Below are 16,655 nucleotides of genomic sequence, written 5' to 3'. Positions count from 1 at the left end.
ACACAAACACACACACACACATACCATACATACATACATACATACACACACACACACACACATAGCATGCACACACTCACACACACACAAACACACACACACGCACACACACACACACAGATACTGTATTAGCCAATGCATTAACATTATAAGCATGTGCATATGCACACAGATATTTACTAGAACACAAACATGTTGCTATACAATTAAATCCCTTTACTCTCTCTCTGATACAACACACACACACGCATACATACACACACAGATAGAGTATATAAAATAAATGAACACATGCACAATCCACTGATAAGCACACATACACACTGTGCATCTGCACATAAACAAACACACATAGAGACAAACACACACACACATATGGTCACACAAACATAGCAGAAGTAACATATGCAAGCTCACGCAAAACACCAGAAGGCCCATAAGATAGCACCAGTGCTTGTTTAATGTTCCTTGTCCATTTACTCATGGGCATTATGTGCATTTTGGAGTATGTAGATGCCCCTGTGCGCAAACAACAACTGCCCAGAAAAACTGCCCATTAGCGTGCCAGTTATCATTTTATGTCGTCGCCACAGGAATGAAGACATGAGAAATATCCAGTGGTCAGACAACTTATTCATCAGATCACAAATGATATAAATGCTTGGCATGCTCTCTCTGCTCTGTTTGTTTATCTCTCTCTATGTCTCTTTTTTTGTTGTTTGTTTGTTTGTTCGTGTATTTATTTATGTTGGCAACTGCAGCCGTGATGGGGGAGTACGAGCCAAAGATTGAAGTCCAGTTTGCAGAAAGCATCCAGGTTGCCAAGGGATCCTCGGTCAAGCTGGAATGTTTCGCCTTAGGAAAGTAAGCCTCGCTTTTCTGGCACCAAGAGAACCTGGACTCGGGGGAGAACAGGGCTGGTAGACTCTGGTGGGGATTATGACAGTCGGCATGCAGTATATCAGTGAGGTCTATTTGTGGAAAATGTGAATGCGCCCGTCAGTGCTGGAGACATGGAAGGGGGAATGTGTAAACATTAGCTGGTTAAATAATGGAACAGCAATGTAAAGCAATCCTGGGTGCTTTGAAGGAACATGGGGAATGATTCATAGCATGATGATATAGTCAGAAGGCGCAGGTGAAAGGCTCCTCTGTGCATGTGCCCGGAGTATTGACTGATTTCAAAACATGGCAGGCACTGAACACCTTTTTCTACAATGGAACTGACAGGCATGGTTTGTTCATTGGGTTTAACCCAGAATAGACACGGATCGTTGCGCACGTTTGATTTTCATCCTGCTTTAAGCAAACGTGGCGAACTGCCTTAAGCAAGTCTCACTGTTCTAGATTCAATTAACTAAATGTGCGCCTTCATCGATTTTATTGATGTATTGTTTTCTGTTCTTTTGTGTGTTGCAAATGTGGTGTAAACAATGGCACTTGATCGGTGGCTTGGCTTTTGGTGACCTTGCTGATTGACTCGCCTCAGTCCGGTGCCTTCCATCTCGTGGCGGCGAGCAGATGGGAGCCCCCTCCCTGGCAAGATCAAAATCAACCACTCCAACGGGGTCCTGGAGATCCCATATTTCCGCCCGGAGGATGCCGGCCTGTACGAGTGTGTCGCCGAGAATTCCAGAGGACGAAACGTGGCCAGAGGACAACTCATTTTTGACAGTACGATAAGTAAAAAATACTATGATGATAATGTGTTATACGATATTCTTATTAGTCTTATTCAGAATTAAATGAGCGATAAGAGGTGTCTGAATATTAATGAAGGGCATTGGGTATAGTGTCTGTTTTGTGTTGATTTCTTTGTTGCACAGATAGCTGTCACAATCACAGTGGGGGGATCAATAAGTGCTGTTTTAATTAATTGAATGTTAATGAATGAATGGAATATCCTGTAAATAGTTGCAACCACTTAACTGTCGCTACTGGATGGATTTATTGTATTCCAGTTTAGTCTAATTAAAATAGCTAGAGCACAAATCGTAAAGTGTGCATTTTGCCGGAACTAAGACAGGGCATTATAAAGACAGGATAATCTGGAATTAATTTGTACCAATTAACCTTTCAGTGATGTGGTTTTGAAGAGGCGAGGCTGTTGCTTTCTAGTTGGAATGCTATTAGAGTAAAAAAAAAAGAAAAAGATGACACAGCTGCCTTAAGAATTGGGGCAAACCCATCTCAAGATGGTTCCAAACGGGCGGAGTGTAGGTAATGACATTTGAGTACACGGCAGTACAAACTCAAAACAGGTGCTGTCATTTTGGTTGCATGTTTGCTGAATTTAAACTGGGCTGTTTTCCCTCTGTTGTCGCCGCCGTTGGCTGACCTTCTAACAAAAGTTGTGTGACGTCTGACAGATGTTGAGCATCTGCACTGGGCACAGACACTGAGAGACGCACACATGGCCATCGAGGCCAGCCTGCAGTGGGAATGCCGTGCAAATGGCAAACCCAGGCCCACATACAAATGGCTCAAGAATGGAGAACCAGTCACAACTGAGGTGAGGTCACTACGTGCTCTGGACTTTAAACATCTGCAGCCACATGTATTGAAAAACCCTGTCCACAACTGAGTATCATACTGTGTTAGAGTCAACATTCCCTACAGACAATGTACGTAGAAGACCAATGACTAATCTCTTCATAAACATGAATTTGCTATCTGACTGTGCCATTGATTGAACTGTTTATATTATTGTTGTATTACTAGGATAGGGTACGAGTGGAGGGCGGCAGATTATCCATCTCCAACATCAACGTGATGGACGCCGGGATGTTCCAGTGTGCAGCCATGAACCAGCAGGGGGTAATTTACGCCAGCGCTGAGCTCAAAGTAGTGGGTAAGCAAAAGTAAACAACAACAACAAAAACAACGACCACAGCATTAAGTGAGCCAGGAATGAGTGATCTGTGTATACTACAGGGATGGGGGCAATAATCAAACAAAGTGATTGAGAGCTGGTTTCATTCGGCAGCCTCTCCGCCTGACTTCTCCAGGAACCCGGTGAAGAAATCCACACTGATCCAGCGTGGAGGGGAGGCCATCATCGAGTGCCGCCCCCATGCGTCCCCCCGAGCCTCCTACTTCTGGCGCAAGGGCGGCGACTTCCTGAAAAACACTAAGAGGTACCGCCAGGCACACTTGCTAGCACTCTAATGGATGGAGCGATAGCCGTGTGATGACCGCAGCCATAGACCTTTTATCTCACCTCATGCCTGGGGTCAAAATGAAGCTGCACTGAACACCCTATAACAGGCCTATAGGTTCATGATCCCAGACAGTTTAGTAATTCATCATCAGTGCTGAACCTGCCTAGAGCATAGGAGGTAAAGCAGAATCTCCTGATCGTGAGCTTGTTAGTTACATATGATAGCTGCCGCACTTGAGCAGAGGCGGGCAGAGCAGACAGGCACGAGAGCATAACCAGGCACACCACAGCCCTTCCGAAGCGGAGCTGCCCTCACATGTCATGATTAACGCACGCCGTCCGCGGCACAAGTCAAAGCAGAGACATATGCGATTGAGGGGAAAGAGGAGGGCTTGCGACAGGTGGGGTGTCAGGAGGGAGGTGTAAATCTTCACTCTCACCCCCAGGATATTTCGCTCAGATTCTTTATTTTTAATTTTGTGTGTCAGGGGTGCTGGCGGGTGGTGGTTGGTGTTGGGTGGGTGGGGGTGTGAACTTCAAAAAAGCCTAGGCGTCTGCAAGAACTTTGCCTCGACATGGCCTCCGGCTTTAGGCACGGTGGCGGGGGAGGGGTTCGTCTCTGATCGATACACACTGCCACATCTCCACGGCCTTTCCGTAATTCACTGGACCTGCCCCAACACGCGCAAAGGAGCATTGATTAGTTATCATATTCCATGGGGCGGTAACGGCGAGAAGGAGACGAGACAAAGACTCCGAGCGAGAGAGAGAGAGAAAGAAAGAGAGGGAGGGAGAGAGGGAGAGAAAGTGATTACACAGCCTCTGTGCTCTGATGAGAATATAAATGCAAAGCACGGAACAGAACCGGGCGACCGTTTCCCTCCCTTTCTCAAAAGCAGATAGTTCCGTACTATTTGTATTATTATTATTATTTGTTTTGCAGCTCATTGGCCCATGGGTCATGTTCTCTGTGCTCTTCTGTCACTCAGAGTGTGATATATAGTCAATAAATCAGTACGAAAAGCGCTGTGTGCAAGACATGCTCGGCGAGGCCCGGGCGGCGGCTGCGGTGAATGCATATTAATGTTTAAGAGCTGCGGAAAAATTGTTTGATTTCTCAGCAAGCGCCTCTCACCGAGCGCCTGTTTGATTTTCGCAGCCAGAAGGTCACGCTAGCTGCGAGGGCACTGGATCATTTATATACGGGGCTCATGTTTGGGTACGGGCGGGCTCATCGTTTCAGGTTCCGCTTCTGTTCATCGCCAGGCGCTGGCTACACGGGCAGAGAGAAAATGGAATGTTGAATACGTCCCATGGTTTTTTATGATTATTTTTTTTTATCATTATGCATCCCTCGTTCATCTGAATGTTGTGGGGAGGTCTGCGAAGGGACTTGGAGTCACAAATGAGAGACATGTCACTCTGGTTGATGCGAAGTGTTGTGGTGCGTTTGTCATAGTTGGACCGGTGTCCTTTTGCGTTTAGTATTGCCGTCATATGCTCTCTGCCACCATCCGACTAAAGATCCCCTCGATTGACTCGCAATCCACACTGTCATTCACGGGATGCCTCGGCTCTACAGTCATACCCCTCTTTATTACCTTTCGGAAATGGCCTTTAGTGTGGTGATAACATCTCACACATGTCTTAAAATGATAAGGACGGTGGTAAAGATTCTGTCCTCCGTGAATCTCCTCTCCCTAGTGTAGTATCTCTCCATCCTCCTCTCCTGTCCTTCTCGGTCTGAAACTTCTGTTAATGCAGGATACATATTTGTAAAGACTCTTCAGCACAATTCATTTTCTTGAATTCAGATAATGTCCCTACATTTCCATTTTCCATTCTCTTTCTCTCTCCGCCTCTCTCTGTCTGAAATGCAACCAACATAATTTGATGAAATGAAATGTTTTAGTTTTTTATTAAGTATTCATTTTAGATAACAGCAACACAGTCACAGGGTCAGAGCAACACACCCATTTTTTCTTCTTTTGAACGGTGAAAAATTCACTTCTTTCCTTTTGCCTGCCTCACAGAGAGACTAATCCCACAGCGATCTGACGTGGCTCACCGATGCTTAGACTATTCCGATAACAGATTTCCTTTCCCCCTTATCAGGCGCACCATCCTGGAGGACGGAACTCTCCGCATCGCCAACGTTAGCAAATCCGATGGAGGCCGATACACCTGTGTCGCCCGAAACCCTTTTGGAACAGCCAGCAGCACTGGCACACTGGTTGTGAAAGGTACTAACATAGCTTTAAGAGTCGCTAAAGTTGTTGAGCGAGAGCAGAAAAGGGAAGACGGAAAAAAACTGAAAATACTAACCCAAGCATGAAATTGATAATGAAATATATAGTTGTTTTATGTTCCTGCTGGTTTGACAGAAGCATAACTCATCCTGGGTTTTGTCAGCTGTGAGTTATTGGTCACAGTGACGGCGGTGGCGGTAGTAGTGGTGGTGGTGGGGATGGCGGGGAGGTGTGTGTGTGTGGGGGGGTGGGGGGATTCCCTGGCATCTGTAGTGTAGAGAGGAGAAATGTTCTCTACCTTCCCCATACATCACATGCTTAATTAAAAATGTGCTGTTGTTGCAGTTTCCTGATTTTGCTGGTTTAATAACTGATGCTTATACATATGCATTTTTTCCCCTCTCCTAGCTGGCATACTGGTTCCATTACAGTGAATTATTCAGTTACGAGACCGTATCAATAAAACATTTTTTTTCTTTTCCTCCACAAAATGAGTTAATTAAATTTGAGTCATTTAAGGCCGTTTTCAAGGAATCAGGTTGACGCTGTAGAGACTGTAAGTGAGGTATAGACAGTATTACAGACCAGAGGTCATATAACCCAGATTGATAATGTCATCTTTTTGTCCCGTGAGAGAACAGTATTGATTGATAGAGATCACTTTCATCATTTTTATTATTTCTGGATGTATAGAGTGGCTATAAGTGAATGGACACGTTCCATCATTTCACCGTATTTGACTTAATAAATGGTCCATTAGACATGCTTTTGCTTCATTCTTTATTTAAAGAGCCGACCAAGATCACAGCACCACCCCTGAGCATGGATGCCACGGTGGGAGAGAGCATCGTGCTCCCCTGTGTAATCTCCACCGACTCCACTCTGGAGCCAACCTTCAAGTGGTTCTTCAACGGCAAGCTCCTCGATTTCAACAGGCAGGATCACTTTGAGATGATCGGCGCGGTATGTGCATGGGCTCCCTGCACGACCCTGTGTGTTTGTGTGTGTGTGTGTGTGTCCGTGTGTGTGTGTGCTCTTCTGCTGTGGTGAGGCGCTTGGGGGTGCGAAGATGTGTGTGTGTGTGTGTGGGGGGGGGGGGGGGGGTTGACATCAGTTTCTTTTGAGAAACAGAAAAGCTGCTACTCTGGAAAAAAGCCCCCTCCAACAAACTTTATTGCTGAAAACAGTGCAGTCTCCCGGGCTTCAGCACAGGGTCAGAGAGATAACAGTTCAAAGGCATCGGGCCACCTCAGGGACTTTTTCAGACCTGACAAAAATCCTTGGGGGGCTCAAACATTGTCTGCTACGTATTGTTTGCCACATTATCATTGTGTGAGCAATCTCTCTCTCTCCCCCATCCCTTCTTCTCTCTCCTCCTCCTCCTCCTCTTTGCCCTTCTCCTTCTCTCTCTCTCTCTCTCTCTCTCTCTCTCTCCATCTCCGTCTGTCTCTCTCTCTTCTATTGCAGTTTCAAAATGACACTCTGCAGTTTCACTCAGGGCCCTAAACCCTTCAGGGACATGAGGAGTGAGTTACCTGGTTGCTAAGCAAACAGAGAATCACAAATCTGCCTGATTATAAGATTTACCCCCGGTAGTCTTCTGAGCACACAGAGACGCAGCAACTATTTGCCGGGGACTGACATTTCCCTTTTGCCTCGCCTCAGTTCTCTCTGCATTCTGAAAGCCTTTTTTTTTTTTTTAGTATATGGAGGTGGCAAAACAACATTGCTCACCTCTCTCTCTCTCTCTGTCTCTCTTTCTCTGTGCCTGCCACGGGTGCTGAAGGCTGACATCTCATTAGCCAGCAGTGAGAAAGAGAGAGAGAGAGAGCGAGAGAAAGAGAGAGAGAGAGAGAGAGAGAGAAAGAGAGAGGATCATTACCTTTGGTGCAGGCAGATTCTCAGGCCGGCTCAGCTCAGCTGTTTTTTGACTGACACGTCTAGTTTTTTTTCTGCTTCGGGGTCGGAGAATACTGGCTACCGGAGAATACATGGCTGCCAGCCTCAGGGGCATCCTTACATTTCCCTCAGGGAAGAAGTCATTGTCTTCACCCTTGAGCAAGGCACCTAACCCCAATCACTGCTCCCCAGGGCGCTCAAAAGCAGCTCACTGCTCCGGGTTAGTGTGCTTCACTGTGTGCTTCACTGTGTGTATCACTATCCTGGATGGGTTAAAAGCAGAGATAAAATTCCGAGTTTGTGTGTGTCACTATCTCTACCGTAAACAGTCACTAGTCACTGGGGATCATTTCCATTCCATTCCAAACAGGTCATCTCCATCAGCACTGGCTGCAGATGGGAGCAATCAGGTTACTGTGTGATTTGGGTTTCGCTAAAGCGCATACTTATTCTTTCATGTATTTACAATCCAAATTGCCATATAGTGTGTATATATATATATATATGTATACTGTATATATATAATGCCATATATATGTATTTAGCCTTGTGAAACTCTGTGTCTGTTCTGTTGGGCAGCGCTCTGCTGTATATATATATAATGCCATATATATGTATTTGGCCGTGTGAAACTCTGTGTCTATTCTGTTGGGCAGGGCTCTGCTGGCGACCTGATGATCAGGAATATTCAGCTGAAGCACTCGGGAAAATATGTCTGCATGGTGCACACTCTGGTGGATAGTGTGTCTGCTGCTGCTGACCTACTTGTGCGAGGTACGGACTTCAACTTCAGCGTGCTGAGACTTGGTATTCCACCCTCACTGCAGACTTCATCAAATAGTGTGTTTGTGGTGGTGGGGGGTGGGGGGGGGGGGGGGCGGTGGAAATGAGAAAAAAAAATGGAAGAGCTCAGTACAATTCCAGTGCGTTTCTTTATGTGACCCAGAAAGTCAAGCTCCTTCCACTCACTTTTCCTTTTTTCAAAGCATCTGTAATCAATCCATTAGTTTTGCACCGCACATTCTCGGGATACCTTTTGTGTTGGCCGTCATCAGCTGAACGATCTCCAGCTCGCCCTCATGAATATGAAGCCTCTGTCCTTTTGTTGCGGGTGGGATGGGGCCTGGCTTTGCTTTGTGTGCTCTGTCACAGCCCTGTCACCTGCCCTTTTCTGTCTGACGACTGCAGTCTTTGAGTCCTCCAGTCCCGTCCTTTTTATCTCTCTTCATCAGGGTCCCCTGGCGCTCCCGAGGGCGTGGCTGTGGGTGAGATGACCGACACCACCGCCCAGCTCTCCTGGGTCCCGGGGTCTGACCACCACAGTCCCATCACCAACTACATTGTCCAGGCAAGGAATCCTTTCTCCATAGGTTGGCAGGCAGTCAAAACAGGTACAATACCTCTGACTCAAAGCACTTTTACATCAACCTCTTATGTGAAACTGTATGCAACGCGGTATTTAAATGAAAGGGAAGCTTTTCAAGCGCAGTCCTCAGTACCATGAATCACATTATGACTTGACATTACCTAATATGGGAGAGGGCATTGTCATCTCTGCAAAATGCTTGAATTGTGACTGCATATCACTTTCTAATTATCTTCCTTTATCCCTGAAGTAGTGTGTAATGTGACATTGGATGACAGTAACCCAAGTGTGCATGATAATACACATCTCTGGAACGTGCTCTGCATTTCTAATGGCTTGTAACTGTACAACTGTGCAATGATGTTTTTTTTTTTTCAATTCACACCCCTTTAAATCCCAGTTCCTGGTGCTGTCCCTGGCCAGATGTTGCATGCCACAGTGGTGGACCTGAGCCCCTTTGTGGATTATGAATTCAGGGTGGTGGCAATTAACAATGTGGGCGTCGGAGAGCCCAGCGCACCGTCCAGGCAAATTCGCACCAGAGCTGCAGGTAACATTGAGTTTGGCGCTCTGTTCTCCAACCCGGTTAATACATCATTCACACTGCTTGAATGTCACTTACACCCCCTAATTAGTTTAAATGGCATGTAATGCACCTCATGATGGATTTCAGTCATTTGAAATCCAGTTTCCATGTCAATCACACCCGCTGCTTGTTTTTTTTTTCAGTCCGTTTCTGATTGCTACTAACTCATTTCCAAACAATTAGGGAGTAATTAAAAATGCAAACAGTATGGCATCATATTTAAAATGACAGGAAACAACGCTTTTAACTTTTTTGAATCAAGGAAAAGGTGTTGTGACATCCTTATAATGTAAGCTCTGAGGTATAATACCCTAATACCCTTCTCCACGTCTGCATGGTCTGTAATACATTTGGGGGAAGTGTCGCAGCTCTTCAGCGCTCAAATGCAGTGCACATCAGCATGCAAACAAGCCCGCTGTGATAAATTCATGTGTGCATTGACGGGAAGTGTGTGAAACACCCACACCATAAGGTGGTGCTTTGGAAAGTGTCTATTTTAGGGAGGCTTAGAGAGTGCATCCGCCTTGATCACTGAATCAAGAGAGAGAGTGGCTTTGGCTTTTTTTAAGTGTGTGTGTGTGTGTGTGTGTTTGTGTGTGTGTGTGTGTGTGTGTGTGTGTGTGTGTGTGTGTGTGTGTGTGTGTGTGTGTGTGTGTGTGTGTGTCTAGTCGCAGAGTGATAGTGCAATACCACTGGAAGGGAGCTCTCGCAGTCCAATTCATGTAAACAAAAAAAATAAAAATAAATTACTGAATTCTACCTTGTGATAGTGGCTTGTCTGAAAGTGTTTCTTGTTGTTTCCTGAGCCTCTGGGCTGCCTTTCAGGCATAAAGCACACTCATCCTGGTGCCAGCGTTCTGAAAGTATACACCATTTAACACTGCGCCGTTTGGTCTTTCTCTTTCGGCTATAATCCAGTGCCAGAGATGGCCCCAGCCAGCGTGAGTGGCGGTGGGGGGAGCCGTGGAGAACTGGTTATAGTATGGGAGGTAAGTGGAGTGGATCTCTCTCTCTCTACGTTTGACGTTTCAAAACGTCTTCATTGCAGACATTGTGGCGTGTGTGTGTGTATGTTTTTTTGCAGCCGTCTTGACTTTGAATTGAGTCTTGACAGAATCCCTCTGTGGTCACACAGTTTTTAATTTAAATGAGTTTTAATTAAAAGCGAGGCTGTCGTCTTCATTTTGCGCCTGAGTGGAATCACTCCCCTGGTATGCGAATTGAAATGAAGATGCATTAATGTTGCAAATTTGATACGTGCGGGTGTGAGAAATCATTTCGGGCATTTCTGGGGAGCCTTTTTTTAGTGCAATGCACTCTATGGTGCTGGATTTCCTTGTCTACATGTCATTCGTTTTAAGAGTTTGGGGTGAATGGCGTTTCATTTTAGATGCATGCGCTTAATCTAATGTCAGGCGTTGGGGAGATTAGTCGGATGGTGGATTGACGGCAAAACACTTTGCACTTTCAAAGTTTATTTACTTTAAAATCAGTTTTATATGAAAAGCCACGCTCAGTATTCTTCATGCACACTTGTCAGATTCATGTTACATGTGACACACACGGCTGACACTCGACATGAAAGCGTGGCAGCCCAGTTCCTTTGACCAAGGCTTCGTAAACAGATAAAGACCTCACGGTTTAGCATATTTTCCCTTTGATCTTCTCACAGCCTATCGCCGAAGAGCACCAGAACGGAGAGGGATTTGGCTACGTCGTGGCATTTCGACCCGTCGGCAAGTCGACCTGGAAGCAAGCCGTGATGGCCTCCGCCGAGGCCTCCAAGTACACTTTTAAGAACGACAGCTTGCCGCCCCTCGCTCGGTACGCGGTGAAAGTCGGCGTCTACAACAACATGGGCGAGGGGCCATTCAGTGACGTGGCCTTCGTTTATTCCGCGGAAGAGGGTGAGTAAACAGCTCCCATGTAACAGTGCTCTCTGTGCTGTTTCTATGAGTTCCCCATGCGAGAAACAGATATAGAGTTGGCTTCTTATTTGTAAACCTGAGAGTTCATATCTGAATCCCTTCTCATCCTCCACATGACTGCTTTCAGAGCCTTCAATTGCCCCTTCGAAAGTGTGGGCACGTACCCTGTCTGCCTCGGAAATCCAGGTTTACTGGGAGCCCGTGACGGAGACAGACAGCAGTGGAAAGATCTTTGGTTACGAGGTAATGACAAAAATGTATCAAACAGTCCCAGCGTCAAGGTTTTTTTTTTAGGTGAAGGGGGGTTTATATAATCTTGCTTGAATATTTCTATTCAAAATGAAAAAAAGGAGAATGAAGACAGAGAAGAAGAGAAGAAAACTGCAGATGGCAGGTTGTACAATTTCCTGCTCCGAACAAGAGCCTTTAGGGGAGCCCATTTTTCACGATGTAATCTGGAGGATGAAGAGGTCCACTCCACTCCCAGCTGCTCACGCGCACCCAGGGAGCCCGGCGCCCAAACACACCACTGGACACACACACACACACACACACACACACACACACACACACACACACACACACACACACACACACACATACACGCGCACCTAGGGAGCCGGGCGCCCACCACACCACTGCACCTTTATAAATCTCAGCTCTGATGTGTGAACATCGTACATCAACCACCGTCCCCAACACACATACTCAGACAACACACAAACACACACACACACACACACACACACACATACACGTATACACACACACACACACATACTCATATACACTCACAAAGACACACGAACACACCTACACAAACACACGTACGCATTCAGAGATACGTATGCACACACACACACACACTCAGACACACACACAGACACACACACACCTCACACCTCTGCAGTGAGGTCGTCCCTCATTGTGGAAAGCTCTGTGGATGTGACCCTCTCCCCTCCTGACCCAGGGGCTGCCTGAGCCTCCACACTCAGCCTGAGAAAGTCGTCCACAGCCCCCGGTCATAAGATGGAGACTTACAATCAACGAGCACAAGTGCACACATTCTTCTCTTTCTCCCCCCCTCTCTTTTTCTCTCACTTCGCTCTCTCTTTCTCTTACACACACACACACACACACACACACACACACACACACACACACAAACAGCATACCAATGCGGCATTGAATGGTGCGCATTGACCTCGGTGTCTTTGGGTCCCAGGTTGTGTGGCGCGAGGAGGGGGTGTCGGCGAGTGAGGCGGCGCGCGCCAGGGTCATGGACACGGCGGCTAACATCACAGGGCTGAAGGGCAGCACGCTGTATCTCATCTCCGTCAGCGCCCACAACAGCGCCGGCACTGGACCTGCCAGCAGCCCCATCAATGTCACCACCAAGAGGCCACGTGAGTCAGCCTCCTTTGATTGGGTGGAGTCCAAGGTGATCCCCCCCCCCCCCCCCCCACAGGCCCTCCCTCTCCTATTTCCTCTCTCTGTCTCTGCGCAGCCCTGAATTACTTTTTTATACAGATGGTTTGATGGATGTGTGTGTGTGTGTGTGTGTGTGTGTGTCTATGTTTGTGTGTGTGTGTGTGTGTGTGTGTGTGTGTGTGTGTGTGTGTGTGTGTTTAAGTTTGAGGAATTATAGAGAAAACCAGGGCCTTGGCTAGTTGAGTGTTGATGATGTAGAAGGATTTTCAGTTCTTATTGTTGATTTGAGGTGGGGGAGCAACTGTTTTATATTCAGTTAAACTGAAGGGGAAAGAGAAGGTAGGAAAAAAAAACAGCAAGGTAACTACTGTGTTTGACCTTCTTTCAGTTCACCCATAGCTTATTAAAGCTGTTAACAGTTTCACACATCTCGCTACACTTAAATCTATAACTAAGCTGGGGTTCATGTTGTTCAGGTGTTTTCTGAATGTGGTAAAGCACCAACACATGTTCACTGTGTGAAGTGGTAGAGCTTGTTAAAAGGTTTATGATGTGATATTTGCATTCTTCTAGAGATCTGAATTCCCAACAGTTCTGGCTCTTTTATACTCCTTTAACACTGAACAAGGTCTTCAAGTCACAGTCAATTACTGGTAATGCAGTCCTTCAGGAATAAATATTTCATACCCCAATACTACTGTTATTGTTTTTTTTTCAGCACCGAGTCATCCTCCAGCAAATATAGAGTGGAACTTAACAAACTCGAAGATATTCTTGAACTGGGAACACGTGAAGGCCATGGACAATGAGTCAGATGTCACCGGTTACAAGGTGAGCCTGACGGCGACAGAAGCCTGCCGAGACGTGAGCACATGCTGTATGTCTGGGATAATCTCAGTGATGGAGTGAGTCATTCTCTGGCCAGTGTCTTGTTCTGAATTCCCTGGTCACTCCATTCATCTTCACACATTCATGATGTAAGGGATAATGTATTGTCCAGAAGTCATTATCCAAAAATAAATCCCGACGGGGCGAACAGCACCCCAACGCGCACCAGAGGGGTGTTGTTTTGTCCTAAAAGGTTTTATTTTTGGATAATGACCGACGGACAATACATTATCCCTTACATCATGAATATGGTTACTTGCCAAAAACGATAGAAGACGTTCCTCCAAAATACCTATTTTTAATGATTTTGTTGCCGTTTCGTGATTTTTGCCAAGTTAAAAAACTTTTAAGTTTCAGGTGTTGCGTAGCAACCCATTACTTGCTGACTTCAAATTACAATGAATCTGTTACGTTAAATGACCGGACTACTTCACGGAATGATATGAAAGATGTGAATTAGAAGCACAAAACCCGTTGCCAATGACAGTGGTGAATGTCTTTCCGCAGCGGTGAATATCAGGAAATAATCACCGGCGAAAGTTGGGATTGCCCATTCAAATCAACGATACTTTTAGGAACATTCTGAAGAGCCGTATAATAAAGCGCAGAGGAACTGCATCAACAGCCACGTAATGCACAACAATTACAATCCATTGACTGACCCCAGCATACTGGTCAGGGTGGCAGATATCACAGGTCACTCCAGCAGCGCCTGGAGCAAAGAGGAGTGTGACATTTTAGCTGCTGTGGCCAAGCTAAGTGACACATAGATGGTACACGAGAGACAATGCACCAGTGAGCTTTTCCACTACATTATGCAACCCTGGGTAGTGAGGGGAGGTTTAAGTAGTTATTTATTAATGAAGCCACGCCGAGAGTCGTCTTTACAAGTCACTGGCTCATTCAGATGTCTCTGTATGAGAGAGCGACGGAGTTGGTGTTACTAGGCCAGTAGGGGACACCCTCTGCTCTTGACCAAGCCTATTACTGCTTTAGAAAATGAACATCATTCAGAGAAATTAAGCTATCATTATCAATCCTTTCACTTCCCTTCTCTCCATTCAGAAGCTTCTAGATAGCTTTTCAATCTGTTCTTTTTTATTCTTTGTTTTATTTCCCCCTCAAGTCAAAAGCATAATTTTGTTCTTGAGGTTTTGTAGATATTCAGTCTTTTCAAGCCAGACACTGGCTGGCAGTAGAGTGACCTACTGGATTTGAATCGGCCTCATATTTTTTGTGATACATTGGGTATTAGCTCTGCAAAGACAGATTTTGTTCCGCCTTCTTTGCAAGCAGCTCTTGGACGGCGTTGAAAATGAAATAAAAAGGACCCTGCTTTCATTTTGAGATTTAATTTGCCACAGAGCATTCTGCCTAATTGATGCCAGGCCTCCCTCAGAAGTCTGGGACTTGGGGGCTAAGGAAGCAGCTGGACATCTCTGATGGTCTCATCTCTTCCCTCTCTCTTTCTCTCTCTCTCTCTCCCTCTCTCTTCTGTCTCTCGGGCGAGGGCCGGCTCGCTGCTAGTCCAAGCTTGTGTCTGCACGAGTGCCACAGGGGAGGCAGAAACACCTCCAATCATCATTTGCAATTCATGCGACTCTCTGTGGAGGGACCTGCATAGTAACAGCTTCAAACCCTGTAACCTCTCCACCAACATGGCTGGATAATAAGTCGCCTGCTGTCTCTTGTTTGCATAGTCAGTGTACATTTCTGAAAAAGTTAGCCCCCTCAAAATGTTTTAACTTTTATTATTGACCCCCCCCCCCCCCCCCCCCCCCGGTTTCATAGTTTTCTTTAGACATGATTTATCTTGTGGAAGAATTTCTGAAATCCGTATAGCTGTTATTGTTGTATCTGAGAGTTCTTCAGCCCAGCTGTTTTTCTCTGAGGGGACTGCGGCGTGCTGTGATGAAAGCCACAGAAGCTTGAAAAAAACTCAAAAGCATTCCTGCAGTAGCTTAACCCAACCCCCTCTCGCCTTCATGTGTGTAGGTGGTGTATCGTCAGAATTGGCTCGGACGTGTCAGCATCGTTGAGACCAACCGCACTTCTGTGGAGCTGCAGCTGCCCTCGGGAGAGGACTACCTCATTGAAATCAGGTCACAGAGCGAAGGAGGCGAGGGAAGCAGCAGCGGCCCCATAAGGATACCAAAGATGTCCAGTAAGACTCGCTCAGACCTTTGTTTGATTGTTTTTCTCCCTCCCTAGTAGACTAGAGCAGAAACACATGTTGTGTTCTGAATTCAGGTAGGTTAGAGTTTTGTGTAGTAGTCATGCCGCATTTTTTTCAATTTGATAAAATACCCTCTATCGGTAGATAGTGCAGTTTAGACTAGCAGTTTAGACTTAGAGCAGAAACACATGTTGTGTTCTGATTTCGGGTAGGTAAGAGTTTTGCACATGATGTAGTAGTCATGCCACGTCTTCTTCAGTTTTGATAAAATACCTTCTATCGGTAGATAGTGCAGTTTATACAACAGGAAGTTATAGTTTAGCAATATCCATTCCATGAGCGTGAATGCTGTTACAGGGCTACAAAGTGGCACTTTTAGAGCTGTGTGTATCTTGCTGTAATTTGTTATTGTGAATATGCAAGGCTGTGACTATGTTTGTCATCCAGCATTGACGACCTTGTGCCATTGAACGATACTCGTGCTGATATTGCCCATACTAGCGCGTCCTCTTGTGATATTGCTTGATTATGATATGCAACATGTGAGTGATTGATATTCTGGATATGTCCTGTTTTCTAATCACACTCTCTTGTTGATTTGCAGGTCTTAATTCAAAGGGACATTTGAATGCAGACCCGAGGAAAATGTCAGACCTGTGTGCAATGATTTTTGTAGTGTCATGGCTGATTCTGTAGACTTCTGGAGATTAGCAGAACAGCAAGAACATTGGAATGCCTGTCCTCATTCTGCAGGGCATACAGTAGGAGATAGGGAATTTATAGAACTCTTATGCTCTACAGAGCTTTATTGCCTTATATGTTCTATTTTTACTTCTTTGTCAACAAGTTTGACTTTCTAAAAGTCAGCTTTTATGCAAAGGGAAAGATTTACTGACCTTGAAGCTTATCTGTGTTTCTTGTTCTGAATGTAAGTGATAAATGTTTCAGTGCATTATTTCATAGAACAGCTTA

The 16,655-nt window shown here is 45.7% G+C and overlaps 1 protein-coding gene across 1 annotated transcript in view; it reads left to right on the top strand.

Annotated features, from left to right (window-relative positions):
* cntn6 (contactin 6) overlaps positions 1-16,379 on the top strand; it is a gene marked incomplete at both ends in the record, with an annotated part of 26,010 nt that extends 9,631 nt beyond the window's left edge. The window contains 17 exons of the mRNA XM_080846805.1: positions 762-864; positions 1,490-1,674; positions 2,370-2,512; positions 2,722-2,851; positions 2,987-3,137; positions 5,276-5,403; positions 6,200-6,372; positions 7,965-8,082; positions 8,541-8,699; positions 9,075-9,224; positions 10,179-10,249; positions 10,933-11,167; positions 11,316-11,431; positions 12,414-12,594; positions 13,338-13,450; positions 15,503-15,671; positions 16,288-16,379. Coding sequence (XP_080702931.1) covers positions 762-864; positions 1,490-1,674; positions 2,370-2,512; positions 2,722-2,851; positions 2,987-3,137; positions 5,276-5,403; positions 6,200-6,372; positions 7,965-8,082; positions 8,541-8,699; positions 9,075-9,224; positions 10,179-10,249; positions 10,933-11,167; positions 11,316-11,431; positions 12,414-12,594; positions 13,338-13,450; positions 15,503-15,671; positions 16,288-16,379 — 2,417 coding nt within the window. The remainder of the gene's footprint in view (positions 1-761; positions 865-1,489; positions 1,675-2,369; positions 2,513-2,721; positions 2,852-2,986; positions 3,138-5,275; positions 5,404-6,199; positions 6,373-7,964; positions 8,083-8,540; positions 8,700-9,074; positions 9,225-10,178; positions 10,250-10,932; positions 11,168-11,315; positions 11,432-12,413; positions 12,595-13,337; positions 13,451-15,502; positions 15,672-16,287) is intronic.
* Between the last annotated feature and the right edge of the window lie 276 nt (positions 16,380-16,655).

Source organism: Sprattus sprattus, assembly GCF_963457725.1.
Source record: "Sprattus sprattus genome assembly, chromosome: 10".
NCBI classification, from domain to species: domain Eukaryota; kingdom Metazoa; phylum Chordata; class Actinopteri; order Clupeiformes; family Clupeidae; genus Sprattus; species Sprattus sprattus.
This window is presented reverse-complemented; position numbering and strand designations above follow the sequence as displayed.